Genomic DNA, 20,711 nt, shown 5'->3' on the forward strand with positions numbered 1-20,711 from the left:
TGAGAATTAACTTGTATGTGATTTTAGTAATTTTTGCAGTCAAAACATCTAAATATTTTTCCTTCTGACTTCTCATAGTTACGATACATGTTGGTCTGGTGGCTTTTTGTTTAAGAAAAGCAAATAGCTCACAAATGTCCTTCATGGGCTGCAGTAAGTATGGACCCCTGCCTGCATTCTGTCCTCTTTGGATTTGCAAGAAATGTTGCTTCTCCCAATGAGTAACCTCTTTTTGGATTTGGTTGTTAACTGAGTTGTGTTGGGTACGTCAGGGGATTGGTGCGTCTTTATGCCTGACTCCCTGTTTTCATCCTTCCTTGTCTCCTTTGCTCACCTGCAAGTTTTACTCCCAAGGTCTCTGTATATCTTTGCACTGGGGCAGATTTTGGTGGTGAGGGAGGCTGTAAATAACCTGTGCACTTTAATACACTGTGCTGACTGGTGCTCTCCTGCTGGATGAGTTCAATAGGTTGCCTCATTACAGACTTTGTGGTGGCTTATGCAGCTTCACCCTGTGCATCCATATGTCTCAGCTGGTGGCTGTGTCACTCCTGGGTTACAGCCAGTGAGGGCAAGACAGCTGAAAGGGGGTTGCTGCCCTTTTAGTGGAACAGCTTCTCAGGTTGGGTATTAAACGAGAGCCCCATCTGTCTATTTTTGGTGGCTTGTGAAAGCTGGAGGAGGGAGATGAAGGCAGTAATTCAGTCTCTGGGCTAAATTCCATCTTGGGTCTCCCTTTTTAGAGAGGTACTTTTTTTTCTCTTGTGTCATCCCCAGTACACTCTGTCAAAAGAGGAAGGGTTTGCAGCCCAAGGCTGTCTCTGATCGATTAGTGAGTCCTAATGGCTTTGCAGTCAGACTGAGCTGTTTGGAGCAGGGAGTTGCAGCTTTTGCTGCTCCTGTGAGGGGCTGAGGCTCAGGGAGGGGAGAGGACACAGTTCTCAACAGAGCCACCAGGATTTCGTAAGGGGAGATGCTGTCTCTTGGGACAAGGCTTGCCCTTATTGTTCAACAAAACAAAAAAGAAAATATTGAAAAAAAGAAGTACAGAAACCCTCATTACTTCCACAGTGCTGGGTGTTATTCAGTGGGGTGCAATAGCCGAATTTTCAGTCACACCTGAGGTGGGTCCAAAATTCCAATCTAAATTTCAAGGGGATTTTTTTATTGTAATAATGAAACACAGAGTGTAAGAACTATGAATTATCACTTTCTAAGTATTAACATGTTACAGAGCTGAATCAGTCAACATATGGGAAATATTACAAATATGCCATAATGTTATGATATAATTGTGTGATAGAAGTTATTTTCCAATAGTTAAGTGGCAGGAGAAACAGAGCCACCAGGATTTTGTAAGGGGAGATGCTGTCTCTCAGGACAAGGCTTGCCCTTATTGTTCAACAAAACAAAAAAGAAAATATTGAAAAAAAGAAGTACAGAAACCCTCATTACTTCCACAGTGCTGGGTGTTATTCAGTGGGGTGCAATAGCCGAATTTTCAATCACACCTGAGGTGGGTCCAAAATTCCAATCTAAATTTCAAGGGGATTTTTTTATTGTAATAATGAAACACAGAGTGTAAGAACTATGAATTATCACTTTCTAAGTATTAACATGTTACAGAGCTGAATCAGTCAACATATGGGAAATATTACAAATATGCCATAATGTTATGATATAATTGTGTGATAGAAGTTATTTTCCAATAGTTTGTTTTAGTAATTCACATCATTTTTCCTTTCATTTCAGGCAGCAGTTTTACAACATCATCAGGAATATATGCAGGAAATAATTCACTCACAAATTCTACTGGATTTAATAGTTCACAGCAGGTAAATTTGTAAATAGGAGTTCGGCAGACTTTGGCAAACTTAGAATTCTCATCCACTGCAAAAATGTAGCTCTTAAATAGCTTGTTGAAAGAAATTGTCATCTTTCAAGTTAAACTAAAGTCTATAAATGTTTTTCTTCAATCTGTCATCTTAGAACTAATTGTCAGAGGTTGATGTTCTTATTCACACATCTTCAGCAGTGTGTCTAATAAACTGCTTGTATGAGAAGACATACTAAATTATGTGTAATTTAGATTTTGTTTTACTGCCTCACAGTTTTAGGTCCTACAGCATCCAGTACAGGAAGCATACGTGCTTGAAGTCTGACATGTGTTTGTAGTTATATTTTGGAATTTATACTAAAAAGTAGCAAAACTTTGATGGACTACTTAGCTGCTTTTTTGTCTTGCAGGAATATCCCTCTTATCCCAGTTTTGGCCAGGGCCAGTATGCACAGTATTATAATAGCTCACCATACCCTTCACATTACATGACAAACAGCAACACCAGCCCTACGACACCCTCCACAAATGCAACATACCAGCTTCAAGAACCACCATCTGGCATCACCAGTCAAGCAGTTACAGATCCTGCAGCAGGTAATTACATGGATTTTATGGTCCCTATGAGGCACATTTTTGTAAGTTGAAAGGGGATTGAATTGGATTTTTTTGTGTAGCTGTTGATTTTTTTTATTATTATTTCTTGATCCTGAGCCTGTGGCATATCTTGGACAGATTTTATCAGAAAATAGACTAAATAAAAAAAGAGGATCAGTAACAGTTTTAAAGCTTATCTAGAATACAAGTTATTTGTATTTATTTGTAAAGTGTGTTAAAAATTGAAGGGTATGTATAAGTCTTTAACGTAAACAAGAACCTGGTGCTTTTAAGCTCTGTATTCATTAAGATAAACCCCTTTGATTTTTCTTAAATAAAACTGAAATCAAGAGGCCTTCAAACCATAACCCAACTGTCTACTTGAAAGAACCTTTTGAGTTCTTTATTTCAGAGGACATAATAATGCTTGCAATGGAGAGTTGAAATTGCACAAGTGTTTCCATTTTAAGAAAAGATTTTCAGTGGCTTATTCTTTTTCCCAGTCATTTTACCTTTCTTGGTAGAATTTGGCAGTCCTTTACTAGTTGAGATATTTTTTGAACATTTATACCAAACTGCTCCAGCTGTTTTTGAAAATGAGGGGTGAGAAATACTTTTCTCATTATTAAAAAAAAAGTTAAAATACATCTTTTTAACAGATCAAGCATGTCAGTCATTAGTAGATGGCAGAAGTATGAAGTCTGTCAGAGACAACGTCCAAGGTTGCAGATGTGTTTCTTAGTAATGCAGGAAGAAGCAGTTATGATTTGGCAGTGGAATCAGGTGATTCTGTTTTGGACTTCTTTGGGATGAGGTTGATTTTAGTTCTCTTGAAGCACTTGATGGAACTGATCTTCTATGTGCAATGCTGAATTTTACTATAATTTGCTAAGCCTCTGTTGCTTTTCTGCATGAGTGTGCACCTGGAGAAAATGTTATGTGGTGTTGTCTTTTTTGAGACATTTGCTGCAAGTAGGGAAGAAAATACAGCTGGTGTGTTCATTTATATACATGAGGTCATGTGTGTGCACTGTATTGGAGAAAGGAAGCTTTCTAAATATATGAGTGCTTATTGGGGTCTGTGGTATTTAGGTATGGATGCATATTGATGTCTGCAAAATTATCCTGCTTTTCACTTCTAAAAAAGGTTTTGCTTTTGTTTTCTTGTGATTTTGTTTGCTTTTCTTTTTAAGTTGGAAGCAGTTAAGTTCCTTTTAGCCCAGAACCCTATGGTGATCAGATTTTAGCTGTTTTCAAGATACTAAAATTGAATCATTGTATCATCTGTGTCTTGATCTGTTTGCAAAGTCTTCGCATGTATTTCTCTAAAGTCATTGATCTTTACTATGGTATTTACTTCCTAAAACCTACAGTAAATGTGCATATGAAGAGAGGAGGTATATTTTTCCCCCACTCAAACTTAGTGACTTAAAGACCGTCCTCCTATTTAAATAGTTTTCTGTTCTTTATAAGCCTGAGCAGAACTTTTCTCAGTTCCTTTTTAAGAAGTCTTTATTTTCTCCCTCACATCTTCCATATTCTTGTTATGACAGTTTTGTCTAAAAATTTGAAAGAATTTGGTGAGCTTTCTCGTGGATGAGTTCTGCATCTAATCCTTCTTCTAGTTTTTTATTTCATGTATTGAAAGCTGTGCATCCATGCATGCCCTACCACTGCTTGCTTAGCCCTTTCTCAGACGTGTACACACCTCCTCTGACACTGATGGGGCTTCCATTTCTTTTCCCAAGATATTATTGTTACTGATTTAACAGTTCTGAAAATGTTCCTTCCAGCAGTTTTCAAATAACAACTCTTAATGTAGCTATGGGGTTACCATGGGCTGGCTGCCTCTACCAGAGGCAGGGGCACATTTAGGAAAGTACCTGGTCTCTAAGACCACTCTATTAGAAGGAGCTGATGAAAGTCATCTCCATCAATGTGGTTGCAATCAGCAGAAGGTATAGGGCCAAATTTCTCCATTTTTCTTTATGCAGATTTTTTTTCTTTATGCAGTTATATTGGGATCAAGCCCATTGAGGTTCCTTCTGTATTGCCTGGAGAGAGGTGAACACTTCAGTTTACCAACTGATGCCAAAGCCTCTCCAGTGGTATGAAAGCACTTTAAAGTGGCTGACGTGCCAGTGCTGATTTCTAAGGAGAAATCAGGCAAGGAATTTCTGCTGCCTTCAATGCTAGTAGAAAGGAAGGAAGGAAGGAACCATCAGTGAATCCAGTGCTGTGCTTGCCATTTCTCCTTGCACAGTGTGAATGGTTGTACTTTTTTTCTTGTTGAGATTTATTGCTAACCCTTAGTTGAGCTCATACACAGTCTCCTTGGAGGACCAAGCAAGGCTGGGCTCAGAGAAAAGAGGGATCAACATGTAGGAAGGGAATGCTGGTGGAGTGGGGACAAGTGGAAGGCATATTCAACAGAAGAAATTCATAGTTGAGTCCAAAACACAGAACAAAAGAGCAAAATAAACAAATTTTTGTTACAGTTAGTAAAATTTCTGCAGGCTGTTTTGCCACATCTGCTCAAGTTAGGCTGCTGATTCTTTACCACAACTGGCATGCTTCATATGAGGGATGGTGGGGAGCAGTGCAGAGCCATCACATTTTGTAGGATGGGCTCCAGCTGCTGAATTGCAGCTGTCTATCCTTAGACATCTTCTATATTAAAAAAAACCCCATGTAATCTGTGTGGTTATGAACTATGCCAGGACAAGCACAGAACAGCCTTCAGACTTTACAGAGGCACCAGAATAATTTGACAGACATAGGTGGTTTCTATGAATTTGGGCCAATAAGTGAAACAGAAGAGTCTGGTAAGAAAAATGTGAAAGGGAGAAAGTAATTATGTGCTCTTGTGACATTTTTAGTAGAGTTTTGCCGACTCAGAAATCTCAGATAATTTCACTTTAAATATGTTTAATTCCTTGTCCAAATATAAAATAATCTTTTTATGATTTTCCTCAGTTACTAGTTAAATTTGAAAGTTTTTGCCATGCAATCCAGAGCACGCAGGGATTCTTGCAGAAAAACCTGAGATTTTCCATGCTCAGTATTTCTTCTTTCTCTTTGCTTTTAGGACTTGAAACTTTCTTGTACCATAGTCAGGATAAAATAATTCATTGCCCATATGTTTATAGTCTTTGTATCCATAAATCAGATATACAAATTAATGTTATTTTCTCGTGAACAAAAGCCTGTATTTTTCTTAGTGATGTAATCAGAAAGTTGCTGAGTTTTTTGTCTAAGCTGTAGTATGTAAGAGAAGTAATAAGAATTAAAATTATGAAAGAGAATAGAAGTAGATAAATGAGCAAATATTTGTTCTCCCTTCCAATATTTAAATTCATTGAAATAGGTTGAGAATGAACAAAAGCAGTATTTCTTTATGTAGCTAAGCTGTGTAGTTCTTTGCTGCAGGATGTTGTGGATGCAAAAACTTTATGCCAGTTCAAGCATAGCTTTGACAAGCTCAAATATTAAATTTACAGAGACAACAAGAAATTCTTGATGCACAAGATCACTGGAGACTGGGGATGAATTAGTGCTGGGTGGATGTCTGTCCTTTTTATGCTTCCTTACTTAGTTTCCAGCTGTTTGCCAATGTTGAAACTTACCCTGGAGAGATGGAGTTATGCCCCCATCCACTGTGCCTACGCTGATGCTCAAAAATTCTTAGTGCAACATTCATAACATTATTTCTAGGAGTTAATATAGAAGAAGCTACCTTTTCTCAAGACATAATAGTTTTTTCTTGCAATATTTCAACTCCACCATCACAACTGGTAATAAAAAGTTCTTGATTTGTGCAATTTTTTTTTTCATCCAGTCAGGAATGCTGAATTTATGCTTCTATTTCATATGATGATGTATTTATAATTTATTAAACAGTGTTTCTCACAAGAGAGACTTGCATTGTTCTTGAGATTCAATCTCTTTCATTTTTCTTGGTTTCTGTAATAAGTGTGTTTAATATATTACTGGAAGGTTTGGGTTTTTTTCATATTACTCACATACTTCACAATGCAGCTTAAAAACCTCACAAAGGCTGTGCCAGTCAGCAAAACTTGGTCTCAGACATGGGCCACTATTTTGCTCTCAAAGACTAAACTTTTTCCTTGAGTACTATATTATCTTTAGTATTACAAAAGGGAAAGCCACTTTTACAGTTTCTTCTTATCATGTTTCATAAGACAGAAAAATGAAAGAAGGTAAATAGTTTATACAGACAACTTTTCTTTCCTATATGGAAAGAAATACAGCTATATTTGCAGTACATTTCTGGTATTCTAATGTTTGTTCTTTTTCATAAATATAAATGAAGAGTAAATCTAGAGGATATATTATACAACGAGGGAAAATTCTGTAAAAACAGAAATTAAATTGGATGCAATGATGAATGGCAAAGTGCAGTACTGGTTTTGCTTTTCTCATAATGATTGTTCTCCTGGGATGCTTATCTTTGGTTTTGGTGGGATTAAAAGTAACAATGATTTCGAATTGTTTGAAAACGGAACTAATGAGTAAGCAAGAAATTACTAGAAAAGATTCAGGTACTACTGGCCCATTATGGGTTGCTTCATTTTTTTTCTTCAATAAAGAATGCTGGAGAAAAATCTGGACCACTGTCAGTTGTGGTCATATATAGTTTATAAATACTGTTATATATGATATTTTGTCATTACTTTAAATATGCAATCCTAAATCAAAACCTCAACCAGGCTTTGAAATAGAGTCATTTTTGCCACTATTTTTAACAGACTGTTGAGAGTTTCTGTCAAGTTTATAACAGCATGCTCTTAATTCTCAATATACAAACATTAAATTTGTTTTTCAAGTGAAGATTTTGACATTTTGTCAAAACAGCACTGGAGATATACTTCTGTGATCTTGCCAACAGGCATTATTGTATTTCTTGCAATATTTACTTAGTGCTTTTACTTACTACTAATCCAGTATTATTTTTTATGGAGAAGTAAAAAAAGAACATCCACAAATACACTTGATTCTGCTGCATTGTTTAATCCTGGTCCAGTTGTATGCAAGTAGGAGTTTGTATAGGTGCTCGTGGAATTTGTGTTTAGTTGTATTTATGCAAAAGGAAACTTATGCAAAAGTAAGAAAATCATAGTGTGAGACTGACATATTCAAATTACTTGAATCTTGTATTTTTGTTCTGGTACACAGGAAATAACACTGGCAAAATGAAGTATAAGATTTAGGGGGAAGCCATTAATCTGGGCACAATGTAAATGGAAAATTTTTTGTACATAGCTACTTGTAGAGACATTTGACTGTACTAACTCCCCCGGACCCACCTTATCCATGTAATTTACATCGTGACATGAGATATGATTACTTTGATAATGTATGTTTACTCTTTTTTGCATAACCCTTCAGTGTAGTAGGGAAAAAAGTCTGATAAAATTTGCAATGCCTTTGTCAACAGCAAAAGCTCTACCCACACATACCAGCTGGATTTACCTAGAGACACACTTGATTTTGGGCTTTCTGGGGTAGCCAGTTTGCCCCAGATTTGTCATTGAACACTACTGCTGCACATCAAAATCAACAGTAAGAAAATGCAGTGATTACTATGGGGGGATTTTCATAACAAGCAGAAATGAATTACAGAATATGGTGTTGCAAATGCTGTCTCTGCAGCTGTACTGTCTGTTCATAAACAATCAAGGTGTTTTTATTTTTGTGGTGATGGAAAATTGTCCTGTGTGACAAAACCATCAACACTGCCCAGAGTGATGTATAAAGGGAAGTATAAGCTCATGAACTCTTATGTCAAGTTGCAGTGTTGTGGTGCCTTGATGCATAGAGGAAAGTCTGATACAGTATGGTTCATGTATTTTAGTGAAGCCAGAATGTAAACACATTTCATTCCTCACAGTTATGTTTTTGTCAGGCTTGGTGTCACTGTATGCTAAAGGAGTTGCTACCAGGTCAGAAGCAGGGGAGTACCAGTCACACCTGGAAAACAAGATATTTATAAATCTGGGCTTAAAATGTTTTTTTTTCTGACTGACTGTGGAAGTCAAGAGTGGTTCTTTTACACTTATCCAAGGTTCAGGAGAAGGTGAAGCAGAAGTAAGCTATAACATGTAGTGTCTGCCTGGAGCAAAGTACAAAGAGTTGCTATAGCAGGGAGATCCAAAATGATGTGTATGTCCATGGATGCAGAAGAATAACTGTTGCTACATTGCTATTAATACAAATTTGTATTAACTGTTGCTATTAATACAAATTTGTGAAGGTCTTGCAGCAAAGAGCCATTCCACTGGCAGCCTAGAGTGCTGGATCCACCAGGCTATACCCTGCCTGCTGCAGGGGCCCCCAGCAAGCACCTCAGGAGCATCAGTGACAGGCTAGGCTTGTGTAAGATTTGCCTGCCCTAAGCACCTTTCCAGATCCCAGATATTTTTGTCTTAGGTGATTTCCAGACTTGCTATTGTTTGTGTGTTTAGGGTGTGCCTGCATTAGCATTTTAATTTTGAGTAGGGTCTTTTTCGATGTGAAGCTTTGGCTCAGCAGAGCAATCCTAGAGCACCCAAGTGGAGTCCTTCCAGTCAAAGCTAACCTGGAAGGTGTCCTCCAGAACACCTCCTAATTGCTCCAGCCCCTTCTGAGGGTGTCCAGGAGATCAGATCAGAATGCACTTGTACTGCAATAACCTCTCAGAAACAGCCAGTGCAGCCTGATGTAGTTGCCACCACTTGCTTGATCCCACAGATCCAACTTGCTAATGTGGTGCACCCCTGAATATTTCACTTTCAGGGATGTCTTCAGACCCCTCTTGAACCCATGTAATATTCTGGGAAGCTGGCATGTTTTATTATTTTGTTTTGGGGTGTTTTTTTTGTTTTGTTGTTGTTGTTGTTGGTTTGGTTTGGTTTGGTTTGGTTTTTTGGGGTTTTTTTTGTTGTGGTTTTATTTTGTTTTGGGGGGGTTTTTTTGGTTTTTTTTTTTTTTTTTGTTTTTTTTTTTTTTTTTTTTTTGTTTGGTAGGTTTTTGTTGTTTTTTTTTTTTGTGTGTGTGGGTTTTTTTTTTTGGCTGGGGGGAAGGGGGGTGGTAAAATGTGTACAAATCTTGTAGCTTTTGTCTGAACTCCTTGTATTTAGCCAGGCTGCTGCCAGCTCCCTTTGGTGATCATTCTTTTGTGTTGGACAGGCAATGGATCTGGTCCTCAGCCTCTTCTCTGCTCATGATTATGTGGAGGGCAGAGTTTTCTCCTGTACTTACTTTGGTTTGTGATGCTCAAGGACAGGATAAAATTGAATTCAGTGCTTTAGAAAAATCATCATTTCACTTGGCTAGTATTAAAGTATGTCTGGTAGCATGAAGTCAGCTGAAGTTGAAGAAATTAATCTTGTCTTAGCAATGATTATAGAGTAATGAGTATAGTGATAACATGATTTGTGGCTATGTAAATTGACTTCAGCAAGTCTTTTGATGCCGCTGGCAGTTAAATCTTTTCACTTAACAATTTTTAAAGCAAGCTAGGCTAAGGCAGTTTGGCAGGAATTACAGCAGGAGAATAAAAAGCTGTTTAGGAAATCATGTCCAGAGAGAAGTCAGTGAGTGCTCACTGTTAAAACAGAGGGATGGCTACAGCAGCATTCCTCAGTGTCTGCCTTGGGCCTAGCACCAGAGCACATTTTCATTAATCATTATGTGACGGAACAGAATGTGTTTGCCTATTAAATATGTAGATGACACCATGCTGAGAAGGGCTGTGAGGCATTTTGGAGAGGGGATGAGAACTCAAAAAATGGGGATGTGATCTGAATAGGAGCAGGTGTGAGGTATACATTTAGGCAGGAATGATGAACTGCACAAATGTGGGACAGGGAATGTTGGCAGCTTCTTCCAGGCTCTACCTTTCCCTGCAGACTGCTCTCAGTACTCCAGATATTAGTGGCACACAGAGTACCCTCAGCCACTGTTGTTTTTCTTTCTCCAGAATTTGTCAGGGCTGGGCTTGTTGAGGCTCAGGGCTGGTGGACACTGAATTCTTTAGCTGGGTTTCCTTATGAGGCCCTGAGAGTGACCATTGGACACTGAGCTGGTGACACAGCCATGCACACAGAGGCTTTCCTTCATATTCCTTCACATGTGTGGAATAAGTTTCTTGCACACAATGTCATGTTTTCCCCCACTGGTTGATGCCATCTGTCACGCTGTTTGTAGCACTGATCTCCTGGGCAGGCTCAGAAGCTGCAGGTATTAGCAATTTTGCTTGTTCAGTCATGTGCAAGGTTTGGCCAAGTCTTTGAGAATCAACCAGTTCAATGTCACTTCTTCCTCAGAGGATGATCTAGGAATGCCCAATCTAATATTTATGGAAATACTGTAGAACATGCAAATTTTTGCTGGCCAGTTGGTGAGCAGGGGAGGGTAGCCTGCAGAACATTCAGGAAGTCAAGCTTTGCTTGACTTTGCTGTGCATTACTTTGTCCAGTTTGTAGAGAATGAGAATCAGAGCCTAGCAAGGAAGATTGACAGGGAAGGGTTAATCTAACAACAAAGGGGATCTGTGAACAGTCTTCAAATGCATGCAGATACAATAGGGGGAATAATTTTTCCCCCACTTTCAAAGATGAAACTTCTGCTGCTGTAACGAATGCTGAAGTTGTATGTTCTGATGACACAGAGGTCCAAGCAGCAGAGATTTTCCTGGAAAGATCCATAAGAGCGGGACAGACAAATCTTTCTTGGGAATGATGGAAGTTCAATGGTCCCAAGAAGGGGTCCTGAGGCAGGGTTGGGAGTCTTTCTGTCAGGTGAGATCCAGACAGATTACCTGTGAAGGGGAAATGGAAATGAGCCCCCACCTAAACTTGCAGCCCTGTGTTTGAAATTTTGAATGAAGTATTTATAAGTGAAAGGTGTTTGCAAAGATGGAGAGCTGGATGCCTCTTACAGACAGACTTCCCTGCCCCCACCATGCTCTGCTCTGTCTCCTCACTCGTTTAGGTTTCTTTGTTTGTTTATTTGTCATGGAGTTTTGTTTATACTCTTTCCATCTTACCTGTTCCCTACTTGTTTTAGTATTACTCCAGCAAGTTTAATACTTGAAACTTTTAGGCATAGCATGTCTGTGAGAAAAATTTCTAAAATTGAGAACTAAAGCCACTCTCCTAAAAACAGTGTCAGAGAGCAAAAGGAGCAGTAATTTAAATTATTCAATAGAAAATGCAATTTTTCATTACATCTAAGTTTTGAAGTACATATTTAGAACATCATTAGCCAGTATATCTGTTGAAGAAATTCTGGTCTGTTTATTTTCTGAGCTTATAATTTATTTCAAGGCTTTTGTGCACAATTTTCTTTCTATTTTTATTAAATATTTTAATAATCAAAATAATGTATAGCAGAAAAATTAACTGGGAAAATTCTTACTATTTGTTACAATTTCTTTCCTTTATGGTTCAGCACAGTAGATGAAAGAGCAGTCAGCATTCAAATTTTAAATACTTTAAACAAGTATTCTGACGTGTGCATTGTCATAGGAAAAGATATATATTATTAGGGTTAGATAGATGTGGCTGGATAATTGTTGTTGTTTGACACACAGAGAATCACTCTTTTAGTATAGGTCAGATGTCTTCAGAAGATTCTGTGCTTAACCTTGGGTTACATCTTAACTTGTTCTGCTTTGTTTGATGTAGTCTAAAATATTTAGGTAAATATATAATGTGAAATATGTAAGCTGTGCTAATTCTCAATAAGTGTAGATTTGAAGGCTGAGCATGAGAATTTCAAGACCTTTTCCTTTCATTCAGCACAAGTAACTGTTATTATTTTGAGTAACTGTGCATATGTGGTGCTACACAGATGTCCAGAGTCTCCTCCTTAATTTAACCTTTGACCTCAACAGGATGTTTTCCTAGGAGAGAGAATCCCTTGTGTGAGAAGTATACCTGTCTGTTCAAGCTGGAATGCCATGGTCTAGGCAGATTCAAACAAAAAATTTTGTATCTGCTGAACTCTAAAGAGTAGTTAATATTAACTGAGCAGTAAAGTTAAGAAACATAAAAATTGCAGCTGCCTTCACTAAAGTAGTGTTTTTAGGAAAAAACAAAAGAAAACATGGTGACCAACAAAATAAAAGTATTTGTGAAATTCACACTGTGAAAGGAAGTTTTCAAAAGAGATTTAAAAAATGTATTTTTGCATTTCTAAGGACTATGGTACTGCTAATTAAATTAATGGGAAGGAAAAGTGATGCTCAGTGTATGCTTTGTTAATGTACAAGCATTCACTGTGATAGAGTCTATGGGGGTTAAGAGTAGCAAAATATCTTCAAACTTGCATGTTTTCAGAAAAACTCTGCTGTTCCTACATGAATCATCACTCATTTTGCACCTGTTCAATAACAGTAAATATTCTTATAAATAAATGTGGCTAGAGCATAAGAATTAGCATGCAATACTGTTTCTAAAGATTTGTATTCTGTCTTGAAGGTGCTCATTGGAAATGTTCAGTGTTTATTAGGCCTTTGAAAAATACTGGAAATACCATCTTCATAGCTGATACATATCTAACACTTATTAATTTCAATTACTGAGGGAAAATAAATATTCTGGTTTGCGCTATATTTTGGAATAATTCTATTCTTCTGGCTCTAATGTAGCAATCTAAAAGAGTGTCCAACCAGGCAATTTGGAAAATTTTTCAATTTATATATGTCTGGGTTTTTTTCACACCTGGTTGGTTTTTTCTTACCCGTCACCATGACAGTTAGTTATTTTAAAGCATTTAAGGTATTTAAGTTTGAAAAGCTAGAGTTAAATTAATGTTGTTTTATGAAAAACTGGTGTCCCTTAAAATTGTTTGCTTAATCTTGTCATAATTGAAGGAATGAAGCGATTAAGTTTTTTTCTACTAAGTCTTTTATAGGCGTTTACTGAAATAATTTATCACTCCTTTTACATATAATTTGAGCTAGATTGAATTAATTTATGAATCAATATGACCACTTACAATTTTATATTTAATTATTTTAGTTGGGACTGGGTTTGGTGTGAGCAAGTAAGTTGAACATTTTGAACACTGAACTGAAGGGTAAAAGTGTTCTTTCTTTACCACGGCAGAATACAGTACAATCCACAGTCCATCAACCCCCATTAAAGACTCAGATTCAGATAGATTGCGTCGTAGCTCAGATGGGAAATCACGTGGACGTGGCAGAAGAAACAATAATCCTTCACCACCACCTGATTCTGATCTGGAGGTACTATATATTAAATGTCTTTGACCTGTTACAGAACTTTATTTTATGTTCTCATTATTTTTATTAACACAAAGTGTTATTTACGCATCAAAAATAAAGGGGCATTGAAACTCCCTTTTTCCTAACAGTATTTTCATAGAAAATAGGATTTTTCTTCTAAAGAACCTTCTTCAGGAAGAGCTTCTACTTCCTTGGAAAAATACTGGGTGTTTCTTTCTCCTTTTGATTAAACAAAGCAAACAAACAAACAAACCAAAACAAACCAAAGTGGGGGGGGGAAGAAAGAAGGAGCAATCAATCTTTTCCCAAGGCAAAGGTTTTCATTTGGACAGGAGACACTTGTAGCACAATAGTGGGGTTTGTTCTCTCATGCTCTGTTCACATTCCTCCCAGTGGCCCAGAGTTTATGTTGAGAACACATCTCCAGTGACACACCACAGCTATGAGTGTCCACACTGCATTACTTTTCATTTGCAGAAGCTTACCCCATTTGTCATCATGGGAAATACAATCTCACCAGGATTTAAAATGTTTGTATTTGAACACTTTATTTTTCATTAAGTTATCATTTTGTGTGTGGTCAGAGGACAAATTTAAAACACATATTTTCCATTGTCTCTAAGCAAAAGAATTATTTTCCGATGCCATGTTTTATACTTACATCATCCAAGTTCATAGTTTTTGTTCTTCAAATGCCTAAAATGCATTAAAATTAACATAAGGGAAATAATTGCTAAGCAGCAATCTGCTTTGTTTTGGTTTTAGAGGTAATTTTCAAGGGCACTTACATGAATTTTTGTAAGACCTCTGTTTTGTAAGACTTGCAGAAATACAGAATTCTACCCCTGAAGATTTAATTTTCAGATGTTTCTCTTTGTTTATTTCTTATAGATAGTTTCTATCTCACATCAAGCTTCAAAAATTACGTTGTGCAGTCTCATTTTCTGTGTATATTTGACTATACTATAATTCTATTCTAACAGAAGGATTTGATATAATAGCAATATAGTAAAAGCTAACAGACTGTATTACCTTACCCTGGGGAAAAAAACTTGTTAGTATTGAAAATAATTGGCAGGGAAGCTATGATTTTAATATGCAACCATATCAGTACAACTTTCCCATTTGTGTGCTTACTGATTCAAATTTTAACTTTCCATTTCAAGTATTAGCTTCACAAAGGAACACATTGATTTGATTCTCTTTTTACAGAGAGTATTCATTTGGGATTTGGATGAGACAATCATCATTTTCCATTCCTTGCTTACAGGGTCCTATGCTAACAGATATGGAAGGGTAAGTGTCAAGAAACTGATGAAATTTTTCTGTAGTATTTGCTGGTTTATGGTTGATGCACAAGGAATATCAGAACATTAATTGATTTTTGGAGGCAAACTGGTACTGGCCTTACAAGACAAAAAAATACCAAGCTGTTTCACATGTCCATGCTTTGCAGTTGCTCAGCTCTTGTAGTCAGTACATATTTAAATAATGTTGGGATACTTGTTACTTGGGATACTCAAAGTTAGTACTTTGACCACTTGAGGTTTGGTTTGTAGATACAGGTTGTCTGAAACCGGTTGATATTGTCAAAATCTACAAAGATCTGCATCCCCTCAGAGAGTGAAGAACTTCCAGGAATGATTGCTATGATGGATTGGCTGTGCTCTATATTGAGAGGGAAAGAGGAGGAATGCTTTTGGACATGGCCAGATTAGTCTAAAATTTTTTGCCTTTGATTTTTTAAAAATCTAAATATTGACTGATGTTTTCAAAAGTCTGCTTATGAGTCAAATCTTTATATTATGCACAGTCTATAAATCATAACTGAACTGATGAATATGTCTACAGACAGCGGATTTCCTTGGTAATTCTCAGAAGAGAAACACGATTTTAGGTCAATAAGAACAGTTTATGAATGGAATGTCCTTATGAGATCAGACTTCTTTTTGCCAGGATTGTATTTGGAAGCTAACAGCTTGTGCTAAAATCTGTTACAGACTTTTATGTTCACCTCCTGTGAGTTATAACTGGAATGTGATTTTTTGTTAACCTCAAAAATTTCTATGTGTAAAGAACAACTAGTGTAAAGAACACAGCTTTATCTGGCTTCATGTAATGCCTCTGTCTTCTTGTAAAGCTTCTATTTAGCACTAAAAGGTTTTACCCTACACCCACCTGAGTGAAGGGCAAAGCTACCTCCAGTTCAGTCCGTACGTGGGTCAGATTCTGACTTTCTCTCAATAGATTTTTGCTATAATATCTATAAAAATCTAAAGCAGTACTACTTTGCAACCTTTCTTACTTGTTCAGGTAAGGTTTGTTTGCAGAAATGTTTACTGTAATAACAATGTATCTGTTTGAGGAATATAATTAGGTTTTTTCATTATATGTCAGAAAAACAAGTTAATTCAGCAGCCTTGGTTTCCTAGGTGTTGTTAGTTTATATTCAGTTAATTCAGCAGCCTTGGTTTCCTAGGTGTTGTTAGTTTATATTTAGATGGTAAAAAGAAACTAAAACTTACATGTTTCAACAATTATTGTCTGGATACATGTGGACAAAAGCACTTATAGAAGAGTATTAAATATTTACCAAAAGTTGTTTTCCATTTTTCAAACTAAACCAGCTTTTCTGTGGTACCCCAGAATCTATGACAATTTAGTTCAGAATGAGGAGAACAAGTCCAAGTGCTCACAGGAAAGCACAGTGACAACAGAACCTCACCACTGGCTTTTGGCCAGCAGAGTAGCACTGGAAAAGCCTAATTAATTAGTCTCTGCCATAGAAGTACTAATGTGAGCATATTTTTTCCATTTGTTACTAGTTCCCTGTAGTGGATTCATTAATTAGGACCCGAACATAAACACTTTATTGCTGGGTGGCTGAAGTTGAGGAAAGTGGCTGGGATTCAGTTGCAAGGAGATATAAATACGTACGCTGCAGGGAGGGGGCTGACTCCTGGTTGCAGCTCCATCACTGCTGGCACTGTTTACATAAGAAGTAGCTTTTGCCCAGCTGGCTCTGGTTTCATGGCATCTGGCACAATATTCCTGCATTACTAAATGACAGCCAACTGTTGATGCTGAGAGGAATGATGGCATTGCTGCTTAATCTTTGGATAAATACGAAATCTTTTTGGTGAGGGGTAGCAACATGCCTGTCCATGGCTCTCAGATGATGGCATGAAATTGTGCCATTCTGGCTTTGTTTTCCTAAGGTTTCATTAAAATCAAAGTTTCTCTTGGGCTATTGACAGCTTCAGACAACAGTTAGTAATTGCCAAGGATATTAGAGAGACAGTGTCAAATGTTCAAAGCAAACATGCTAAAACATGAGAATTTTAGGGTTTATTTGTGGCAGCAGAAGGTGCATGTTTTTAAAAGAGGGTTTGCCTGTGATTAATGGCCTTTAAAATCAGAAAGCCAGACCATAAGTTAATCTGAAAAAAAGAAAGTTGATGGGAATTATTGTTCTTTTCACCTGTATTCTTCTTTATGAGCAATCCAACATCATGTTCTCTTATAAATCTGCACTATGGTGAGGGCTAGAAATGGCCTTTTAAAAAATTAAATCTAGGGTGATCACATAATCATTAAAATACAAAAGCTGGATATTCAAACAAACAAAAATGTCCTAATTAAATAATAGGGGATTTGGCAACTTGGCATTCAGCTCTTTTCATAATGCCTGAGCGAGTTTCATGGTGAATGACTATGAATGATGTTCAGCCTTGCTGCTGAAGGGATTGATTTTCTCTGCCTAATTCTCTGCCTCATTCTTCCTAACTTCTTCCTTGTGCCACCTTTTTCTGTATATTCTTACTTTTTAATCTGTTTTTATCACCTGCTCTCCTTTAGCTGCTATTGTGCTCTATTTTCCTCCTGTTTTTTTCCTTCAGTTTTGTTGTAACATAATAATACTTTATTTTTCAGTTTACACAGTCGTGGCAAAAATTACTTCATAAAGCGCTACATTTTTATTTAAGGATTATTTGAATTTAATGGAAATATATGAAACTCTAATATGCCCTTCCAGAAGATAAGACAAAAAACCCAAGACATTTTCATTTGCTTTAGGATTTTTTTAACTATGTACAGAGAGAGACGTATTGATCAAATATAATGTAGCCAGTTAATTTAATTGACATTAGGGCTGATTAAATGTTGACATTTGGAAAAAGTTGGAGCCCTTTAAGGTCTTGGAGCAGGTGAAAATACATCTCAGCATTGGCACAGAATACTGTGGTCTTGACATACATTTCCATTCCCAGTGAAAGCAGTTACATGCAGAGGTTTTAAAGGAATTTTCCTTTAAATTATAAGCTATTTTATTGTGGTTTAATATACTTTAGAGATAGAGAAAAACAAAGCCTGGTTTCACTTAACCCTTCATTTTTGACCTGTAGGCTTAAGTGGAAAATAAGCCTGGTACCCAAAGTGAACTTTCCTGTTTTTCAGCTTCTTGTTTCTCCACCAAACAAAGAAATCAAGTAGGTAGAATTTAGAAATGACATACAGGCAATGTTTTGGCTCCAGTGCCAGTATTCAAAACAAAAGGCCTACTTAAGCAGGTTGACATTGGTATTTCTTTTCTTTAGTTAAACTGTACCTCCCTCAGAGATTTGTACCTGATTTTGACCATACCTGAAAAGACACTGGCTGAACCTGCAAATCCCAGGCAACAAGAGGAGATTGTTAGCTTTCCTACTCATTGTGTGACATCTCACAATAATTAGTTAGCAATTAGTGGCTTAAAATTGCAAAAGAAGGTTGGGTATGGGATTTTTTTTTTAAAACCTTGTTCTAGCCTTGGCTTTTTTTAAAGTTTACAGCCCCCACTGTAATGTCTGATGGCAGAGTTTGATATACTATGATGCTTTAAACCAAGGTTCTTGTACTTTTCATTAGAGCAGTTGCAAGTTTGTGACTACAGAGATATTTAAAATGCTAATGCAGATAATGTTTTTGCTTCAGTTAAATATGTAGGTACCAAGAGCCACAGTTTAACACAGTTTTTGTGTTAAGGTAGAACTTCCTATACAAAAAGATTGTATTTAAACTAGGAATTAAGCTTTCTTTGAAAAGCAATCCGTTCTGTTTATTCTTTTAGCTTTTGTGTTATTTAATCTGACACTTTCAGTAGGTGCCAATGAGTTTCTTACATTTTTTCTTCCTAATTAAATTAACCTAAAAATGACATTATTATCGTATTACTTTAGAGAAAACCATTTTATTTTATTTCTGCCATGTAAAAATACCTTGGAGTAAAATGGTTAGAAAGCTTTACAAAAATCTCTTTTTACAGACTCAGAAATGTGATAAAAATGTTCAATAATAAAAAAACCAAGTCATGTACACTGAAATGTAAAATATATATTTTCAGCCATTTGTTTAAAATTAGTCAAATGGGTTCATAACCAATATCATGCTCTGTTGCCCATTTATTCTGCTTTTCAAAATGATGTTCCTATTTAGGGATGGAAGTCAGAAGGGAAATATTTCTATCTTTTTCCATTAATAGTTGATACTCAAGATCTTCATTTGCGTCTTAGACATTTAGCCCCTCTAATTCCTTTAATAAATAGAACAGAGGCTCCTGTGAAGTGTCTTCTGTTACTGCTCAGGCACAAGAGAAATCTTTGTCGGTTTTTTAAAAAAAAGAAGCCCGATGAACTGTAGGATGTGTAGGATGATGAGCTGCTAACTGGGCACAAAGATAAGCAGAAATGTCAAAATGTCAAAAGGAGAAAAAGCCTCGGGCTTAGCTAGAGAGAAAATACCACCTGCTTTCCACCTCACATGCCTACAAAAGTAAAGCAGAGGAAGGCATAGGTCTACAAATAGAACAATATTAAAACAGAGAGACAGAATACTTTTGTTCATATTTCAAAGTCATATTTCAAAGTGTTTCCATTTGGACTAAGAAGCCAAATATTCCTCTTTTTTTTTTTTTTGGCTGTGCCAGTTTAAATAAAATACTTCTTTTTAAGGGCAAAGTTCATCAAAATAGCATGATGCAATTTTTTTCCCCATACGCAATTTTTTTCCCCATTTATAAGGGCTATTTTTTTTTTTTAAACTTACTCTTAATGGATATGAGTTCAAGAATAGATTTTGTCTGCTCAGTGTAACTTTGCTTTGAAATTTCAAAAATTCTTTCTCTGGATAGCAGTTCTTGGGTTTTGGCATTTCCAGAAGGCAAACAGGCTGCCAAATCACCATTCTTTTCCAGCTCTTCAGTGCTGACGCATTTTGCCTTTTTAACCAGTAGCTACAGAAAAATGTTTGAAAGTTCAGAGATCATGTTGGAGCATCTATTAATTTGATTGAGGGGTGGAAAAAGAAACTAAGGACTGCATCTCTTGCTTTTTAACTGTGACTTGTCATCAAGTTTAGAATATTAGCTTATTTTAAGTAAAATATGGGTTGCACTTCTTCAGTTCTATTTAAAATATAATTCCTAACAAACTAACATTATTAATAGAGGCTGTTGGGGGATAATATGACATGTTCTTTCAAACTTATGCTCCTGTGCTCCTGGATAGACTAGGCATTATAAATGAGAAACTCTATATCAAATGTATGTATTAGGGTCTCTTTTCAATTTTTCAGATTGAAAATATATAAAACACCCAAAAAATCAAAACAAGACAGACATCTGTAATGCATTTGGTAACCACAATGCTGAACATGCTTTTTGAGTTTATTAGCTCAGTAAGGAGTAAGTTGTTACGGTAATTTCTGTAGAGAAGTTAAAGTGTGTTATGTATTAATAACAAACAATAGTTTTGTTCACTCTGCATGGGTGGGCCAAACTGGAAATGTAATTAAAGCTTTTTTGACAATCAAGGAGTGGTTTTAAATATAATTACCATTTGCAAATAAAACGTTAATAGTTCTTTGCTTTAAAGTCACTAGGTATTCCCAGGACTGAATCCTGTCATTTGTGACCAGTTTATTTTGAGTAACAATAGTATTATCATACCCCTGCTTGATCATAAAACTTGTGAACAGTTGTAGAAT

The 20,711-nt window shown here is 36.5% G+C and overlaps 1 protein-coding gene across 16 annotated transcripts in view; it reads left to right on the forward strand.

Annotated features, from left to right (window-relative positions):
- Positions 1-20,711, forward strand: part of EYA1 (EYA transcriptional coactivator and phosphatase 1) — a 147,486-nt gene that overhangs the window by 87,435 nt on the left and 39,340 nt on the right. For 8 of the 16 annotated variants that reach the window (XM_039702893.1, XM_039702898.1, XM_039702895.1 and 5 more), the window contains 4 exons: positions 1,753-1,835; positions 2,248-2,434; positions 13,546-13,688; positions 14,901-14,984. In XM_039702893.1, coding sequence (XP_039558827.1) covers positions 1,753-1,835; positions 2,248-2,434; positions 13,546-13,688; positions 14,901-14,984 — 497 coding nt within the window. The remainder of the gene's footprint in view (positions 1-1,752; positions 1,836-2,247; positions 2,435-13,545; positions 13,689-14,900; positions 14,985-20,711) is intronic. The other 8 variants (XM_039702894.1, XM_039702899.1, XM_039702897.1 and 5 more) reach the window with 1 other exon arrangement.

Source organism: Passer montanus, unplaced genomic scaffold (assembly GCF_014805655.1).
Source record: "Passer montanus isolate IOZ18808 unplaced genomic scaffold, ASM1480565v1 scaffold16, whole genome shotgun sequence".
Taxonomy (NCBI): domain Eukaryota; kingdom Metazoa; phylum Chordata; class Aves; order Passeriformes; family Passeridae; genus Passer; species Passer montanus.